The 7,316-nt window shown below is 46.0% G+C and overlaps 2 protein-coding genes across 5 annotated transcripts in view; both read left to right on the forward strand.

The window, feature by feature from the left end:
- LOC123085558 (RNA pseudouridine synthase 5) overlaps positions 1-1,555 on the forward strand; it is a 5,495-nt gene extending 3,940 nt beyond the window's left edge. For 2 of the 4 annotated variants that reach the window (XM_044507221.1, XM_044507219.1), the window contains exons 13-14: positions 24-117; positions 1,026-1,555. In XM_044507221.1, coding sequence (XP_044363156.1) covers positions 24-117; positions 1,026-1,157 — 226 coding nt within the window. In that variant the 3' untranslated portion in view covers positions 1,158-1,555. The other 2 variants (XM_044507220.1, XM_044507222.1) reach the window with 2 other exon arrangements.
- A 241-nt stretch (positions 1,556-1,796) lies between these two features.
- Positions 1,797-7,316, forward strand: part of LOC123085556 (beta-taxilin) — a 7,726-nt gene continuing 2,206 nt past the window's right edge. The window contains exons 1-8 of the mRNA XM_044507218.1: positions 1,797-2,197; positions 2,383-2,447; positions 2,556-2,670; positions 5,750-5,817; positions 5,910-5,987; positions 6,207-6,271; positions 6,380-6,446; positions 6,567-6,749. Coding sequence (XP_044363153.1) covers positions 1,891-2,197; positions 2,383-2,447; positions 2,556-2,670; positions 5,750-5,817; positions 5,910-5,987; positions 6,207-6,271; positions 6,380-6,446; positions 6,567-6,749 — 948 coding nt within the window. The 5' untranslated portion in view covers positions 1,797-1,890. The remainder of the gene's footprint in view (positions 2,198-2,382; positions 2,448-2,555; positions 2,671-5,749; positions 5,818-5,909; positions 5,988-6,206; positions 6,272-6,379; positions 6,447-6,566; positions 6,750-7,316) is intronic.

Genomic DNA, 7,316 nt, shown 5'->3' on the forward strand with positions numbered 1-7,316 from the left:
CTAACCTTACCAATTCGTTTTAGAGGTTATGAGAGGCCTTTACAGCCTGTTCCCGGAGACTGTGGGTATCACTTGCATGCTCATTGGCTGGTCCTTTCTCATCCAACCACGAATAAGGTAAAGAGAAATTAATCTTTCTAAATTGGGTAGTGTTCTCCGCCTAACATGCGCAATAGCTTATGGGCCTTAAGAACTGTTTTATTGAATGAGGAATGAATTACAAGTAATTTTGTGATTTATTTCTGAATAAGACATGATTGTAGGGTTTTATTTTTCAGTACAACTATGAGTAAATCTTAACAAATGACAAAGAGTATTTTCTTTCCCTAAAAGAATGAAGAATTAGGTTCGCTCCTGTATAACTGTATATGCTACTATTTTGTTAGATTGTTAGACTGAACAAAGCAGGTAGGATATGCTACCAATCATATTACCAAGATGCAAAATGATGTTAAAAGAAGCTTCAATGGTTCCTCTGAGAATCTAAATTCTTATACTAACTACGCAGTGACTGCGTCTGTGGGGGTAAGTGGCCTGATGTGCAGCAGGTGACCTCAGATCTACACGAAGACATGGTCATGGGTGTTGTCGAGTCTCATTTACAAAACGATTCTTCCGTTCTATCAGTGCATGAGGAAGCAAGTTTTTGCATTATTTATAAGAAGGGAAGAAAAAAAATCCCCATCAATGGAGAGAAACAGAGAAAGATCAATACTGCTTATTTTTGTCGATGCAATTATAGTCGTGCAAGAAATATTTCAATATTTTCAATCTAACATTAGAATTGTAAATATAAACGTAAGTATTGTTGGATAGTTTCTAGTTGTGCACTTTAGGTGATCTGGTTGGCAGAACGAACTGTGCAATTGAAATGTTTGATCATCTATTCATCCTTTCTTTCATAGGAATGTTGACATGATATTTTTCTTGTTAGTCCCTTTCCTTTTGGGTTCACTGAGCAACAAACGATGATGACTGAACACCACGTGTGTTTTCCCCTTACATTTTTGTGGATGGCTTTGCAGATGGTGAAGATAACTGCCCCTCTGCCGCATATCCTACAAACTCGAGAGGAGCGTTGCGATCCGCAAGTTGATACTTCAGCTCATAACTTTCCATTTGAAAGTATGTGCATCCATGAGTTGAGCAATCAGTAAGAGTTCACAGGCCATGTTTTTACAAGCCCATGGAGATGGAGGCTATTGGACGCTAACGTCCACATATGAGGTTTTGAGTGTCTTACAGAGTGTCAGACTGAGTTTTTGCGTGTGGCGCAGCGTGGACAATACAGGAAATGGTATTGCTGAGTTTAAATGGTCACTGGACGCTTCTGAGGAGGAACCATGAGGAACATTTATGTTACAGTAGATGGTAGAACAGAGTAAACTTTTCAGGTCACTGCATCTGAAGATGCATGCACACAGCCAAATGATGTACTAACTGCTGCTGTGTGTGTGTGTTCGTGTTGTATATATGACCGAAACCAATTTTGCACTTATGCAAATGTATGCACATTTTGGCTAAGATTATCATCTGCAAGCATGTAGGAACTATATTATCATGTACTAGTATTCCGAACAAAGTTTGTTTTTTATTTTACTTTTTGCGTATGAACCAAGTTTGAATGCGACAGCCCAGTAGCCCTACATCTGAATCGAGGATAATTCAGATTTGATTCCTGAAACTAGAACAAACATAAATGAACCCATCTCTGTTCTCCTGAACATGAATCTTTATACGGCGGATTTACCAGCAGCGTACACGGAGTGACGGAGTTATGACCGGCCTTGTGCCGAACGCGTGTTCGCAGCAGCAGAGTAACACGAAACACAGGACACCAGCACAAGGGGACTGCGCGGCGACACCATCTCTCCCTCCCTCCCTACACCAATGGAAGGCTCGCCGGCGACGCGTCTCCCCGAGGCCGACGCGCTCCCCGATGGCTTCGTCGAGAGCTCCTCCGCCGACCAGGCCCAGCCAGTCTCCTCCGCCCCCGCCCCCGCCGCCGCCGATCCCCTGCATCCCGCCCTCGGCCCTGATCACGAGGGCGCCGCCCGCGCCGACGGCGAGGAAACCCTAGGCTCCCCATCCACCCCCGCCGACGCCGCCGATGCCCTGCGGAGCCTCTCTATGGCCGCCGCCGCTTCGGAGCCGGAGCGTGCCCCCGAGCGGCAGGGGCCCGCCGCAGACATAGGAGGTGATCTCTCTCTCCCCCTCTCCCTATCACGCACTGACAGCTTCCTGATCTGATGTCGTCTAATTTCGACATCAAATCGTCAGTTACAGTTTATGGTGAATGAGGCAACTTATTAAGCGGCTTCGCCCATCGCCATTGAAGTCTGTAATATGTTCGCTCACCTTCGTTTTGATGCTCTGGCACAGGTGCCAAAGATGCAATGAAGGAGAGTTTTGTGGTAGAGCAATCAGAACCGCTGGCCAATCCAAAGGTTGTCAATGCAGAAATGGATATGGTTTAGATTTCTCTGTCTGCTATATTGGTGTTGGTGTGGGAAGATAAGTGTGTGCTAAACTGGATTGATTCCATGACTTTGTAGGATAGTGGCGAGCCAAAGCGTAAGGTCGTGAAGCGGAACAGTAAGCTAGAGAAGGACAGGGAGTTGTTGCAACTTGCCCAGAGGTACCATGGAGTGGTAGCGGAGAGGGATGCAGGCAAGTTTCTATTATCCAAAATGTGACCCCGATGCTTAGTTCTCCAACAGTTGAATGTAATGGATAAATCCGTTGGTTACTCTCAGTTAAGGATCCACTGTTAAAAACCCCACAGCTGTCCTTTGTTTGGAATAAAGTTATCTAATAACCATGTTAATATATAACGTGTGGTAATTTGAAAACTTCTGGATTCTTCTCATTAAACAAAACAAAACCTATGTAACTAAATACTGATCACTCTGTTTTTTTTCCTTTGTATGCACACTCGTAAAATCCTTCCTACCTTAAAATGTATTCTTTTGGTCTTTCATCAGAAATTATAGCATGGAACATCTGGTGGACCAGACACATTTAGCAAGAACATAGCAAAATCTCCATTCTGCTTCTTCCATGGACAATTGTCCACTCTATATAGGAAAGATGCATTATATGATCGTTCCATCACTATATAAATCTATTCATTTATTTGAAATTTGGGTTAGCAATGAACACCCCCTAAACGGAGACAGCTCAATTGTGCATATTCCATTAAAGGATTTAAAATTCATTAACATTTTTGTTGAAAACATGAAAATCACAGTTAAGATTCTGTGTAGCTCCTTTAGACGGAAGGATTGTCATCCCCTAGAAATTTTTCCTATAGAGGCACATGGGATCAGAAAACTAAAAGACAGTGAACACGAAAATTCCCATGGTTTCCATAGGCCATACACCCCTATTCCGTAGAATTCCTAGCCAAGGCTTAGAGATCTAGAATTTTTTTCTGTGTCTGGCAACTGTGGGCTATGGCAACGCATCTAATAATCCCTAAAGAATACTCATGTGTTTTTTTATGGTGCAACCAGATAATCAAATAGTTTCTATTACTTGTTCATGTGTTTTCAATTCATGCAGGATTCAATATGTCATGACATTTAGTTATTGTGTATTTTTCTGTTCCTGTGTTTATCGTTCATGTATTCTTTTTTTCTTTCTGAGAAAACGCAAAAGCTTTGCGTTTCATTGCATTGATAGAGAGAAGAGTCATTACAAGCTCCAAGAAGGACGCACCCGACGTATAATAGCCCAAGCAAGGCCACACCCAATGCACAACGCAACGCCCCTAGACGCTAGTCGCCGCTCCCTTCAGGAGCAAAGCCGCAAGCCCAGACACGCCCGCCAGAGCCCACTGCCTAGCCTTCGACTTGATTGCGTCATGATGCTTCCAGATGCACCAAACCACTAACTGGATGACTGAGGACGCGCCTTCCGAGCCAAGAACCCGAGGTAGGAACATAGAGGCAAGTTTCTTGCCACCAATCCACAAAGTCCGCCCCCTCGGCTGGGCCAATAGCAATCGACCTGAACCAGGAGAGCACTTGCCAGAGAGGAGGTGGGCCATTGTCTCCTTGGACTGGTCGTATAGCACAAAACTCGATGTGTGCTGCAAGCCATGACGCCCAAGACACTCTGATCTGGTCAAGCGAGCCACAGGAAGAACTTGACGAGCGAGGTCCGACCGCGCCCTCAAAGAGAGCGCCATAGCAACTCTTGGACATGTACTGCGCATCCGCCGTCCAACGCCACTGGAGGGCGTCCGTGTGGGGAGCAAGCTGCACCAGGCAGGCCAACCGGCAGATGGCACAGAGCCGGTGCCCCACCCCGCCCCCGATATCCGAGATCCAGCGTCGATGCGATCGGGCATCCCGAAGAGTCAGGGAGACCAGCTGGTGCAGCTTGGGCGCTATCTCTGAGATTGCCCGACCATCAAGCCAGCTCAGTCGCCAACCACCATCTTGGTGGATGCGGTGAACACTGCATGTTCATCCCAGGAGAACTGGAGGCTGGGGCCTTTCCAGGGGAGATTGGGATCAGTGGGCATCCTCCAGAGCCAGTGGACCCGGAGACTGATTGCCACCCTCCTGAGGTTCAAATCACCCAGGCCGGCCAGACGAAGGGGCCTACACACCCAATGCCAGTTGACGTGGCAGTGGCCGCCCTGCCAAGCAAAAGGAATTCCCTGGGGATCTTATCAATCTGCTTCTGGAACCGCTTGTTCAAGCCAAGAACCACCACCTAGTGCAATGGCATGGGGGCTAGGACCGACCTGACCAAGGTTAGGCGCCCAACCTTTGCCATCATCGATGCCCTCCAAGTTGGGAGGCGATCCGTGATCGTGTCAACCAATGGTTCGAGAGCCACACTTGACAACTTCCGGAGGGCGAGGGGGATCCCGAGGTACTTGGTCAGGAATGGAGCCAGCTGACACTCCATCACCAATGCAACCTCGAGGCCACCTCGTCCGAACAACCTATCGTGGACACCAAACATGTAGCGAAGTTGTTGTGCAACCCCGACGTGTGCCCGCAGAGCGCTAAGAAGCTGCGAACAGCGAGCAACACCCTCCTATCCGGGTGACTGAAGATGATCACGTCGTTCGCGTAAAGCGAGACGCCGGCAAACGAAGTGCGAGGCGCGTGACTACGGAGCACCCCGAACTCCCTGGCCCTGGTCAAAACAACCTGTTGAGGGTGTCGATCACCAACACGAACATGGGGGATAGCAGGTCACCATGTCGCAGCCCCTTCTGTTGCCATATCGGCGGCCCGGCTCACCGTTGAGCATCACAGTTGTGCTGCTCGAGGACAGCAGGATGGCAACCCACTCACGGAAGCGTCCAAGCGAGGCCCAAAGCCGATCCTACGCAGCACCTCGAAGAGCAATGCCCAAGACACCAAGTCGAACGCGTGAGAGATGTATTCAGAAGAGGCCCAAAATTATTTTGACCGCAGTAGAAATAATTGCCTGGAAGTGTATTGGTTAGAAATCATATTTCCATAGAGTGGTAGCAGAGAGGGATGCAGGCAAGTTTGTATTATGTGAAACCATGATCCCGACTACATGCCTGTTTTTTCAACAGTTAAGGGTTCACTGTCCAAACACTACAGCTTCACTTTTTTTGGTTGGTATAATGTTCTATAATATTCATGTCATTAGAACAAAGCAAAATAGATCTAACTCAATACTCATGTATGCACATGGTACTCCTAAAATCCTTCCTACCTACTAAGATGTGCTGTTTGCATTTTGTCTCTTGCAGCCATTGCAGTTAAAGAAAAATTAGAATCTCTTTGTAGAGAATTTCAGCGTCAAAACAAAATGTTAAAGGTATGTTCAGTTAGTTCTGAGATGTGAAACTAGTATTCATAAGTATTTTGCACTTCTGTTCAACTGTGATATATCTTAGGTCTGTGGTTCAGGAAGAGTGCCAAAGGGTGTCAACAGAGGGGCAGAACTTTCGGATGGAGATGTCCAACAAATTCGAGAATGCTATGAAGGTCAATGATACGTTACATGACAGTAATCTGAAATAAATATTTATGAATGTCCTTTTTAATTTCATTACCAAATACATACTCTATGAGATTGGCTGCCCCCCATGAATGGGGGATAGCCTGTTTTACGTTCCTGGCCAGCTTGATCCCTGGCTTTGACTTAGTCATTAACTGGAGTACTTTTTATCCTTTATTTACCATTATATTTATGATATTTTATAGGCTGTCAGTGTCAAGCTTGAGGAGCAGAAAAATGAATGCATTGCTCAGTTTGAAGAGAACAATTCGTAAGACTACTAAGCTTAGGCATGTCTTCATTTTTAAGAGTTTCAATAATTGAAACAACCTCGATTCACAACAAAGTTACATACGTAATGATGGCTGCTATTTTGTAGGCTGAGAAATAAACTCAAAGACCTTGCTGATCAATATAATATCATTCAGCAGAAATATGCTCATCAGGTATGCTTGACCAGTAGCTCCAAGGATCCAATACTGCCACAAGCCCACAACAATGATTTATGTGTTGTTTATTGAACTTCCTATGAACTTTTGTTTCTCGTTGGCTCATCATACCTGCAGCTGAAAGAAAAGACGCTGGAACTTGAGCTTGCTGATCTGAAAATTCAACAGCATCAAGCGAAAGCAGCTCAAGAACATGCCCAAATGGTATTGTATGCTGAGCAAGTTTCTCAACTTGTCACTACTGAGAAGAACCTGCGGGTGCAGCTAGCTGCTGATGGTGAAAAATTTCAGCAGTTTCAGGTACTTTTGCAGAGAAAATCCTACTCTTAATTCTTAATTCTATTGCTCCAGTTTATCTTAACGGTGAATTTCCCCTCCCCCAGTAGATGAGCACATAAACAGCATTGAGAAAATTCCTTATTTGACACTATCTTAAAATCTGCTTCCTTATTTGACACTGGAAAAGTTTTTCTTCCCTATTTGACACAAGTTCTAAATTTTATTTCCTATATGACATTTTCGTCCATTTTGAGCCTAAATGACACCTGAAAAGACTCTTTTGCCCCTCATGTGGTATGTGTGTGGGGGGCAATAGCGCGCACACGCAGCATCAGTGCGAGGGCAGGAGCACACACGCAGCAACACATACACATGCACCAACACACAACGCACGCGCACACACACGCAACAACACGCGCGCGCGCGCACACACACACACACACGCAGCAACACACATGCACGCGCACACACACGCAGCAACACACACTTCATGCAGCACACACACACGCAGCAGCAGCAGCACACACGCAGGCAGCACATAGGCACACAACCGCACACACACACGCGCACGCGCACGTACACACGCAG

Source organism: Triticum aestivum, chromosome 4A, assembly GCF_018294505.1.
Source record: "Triticum aestivum cultivar Chinese Spring chromosome 4A, IWGSC CS RefSeq v2.1, whole genome shotgun sequence".
NCBI classification, from domain to species: Eukaryota; Viridiplantae; Streptophyta; class Magnoliopsida; order Poales; family Poaceae; genus Triticum; species Triticum aestivum.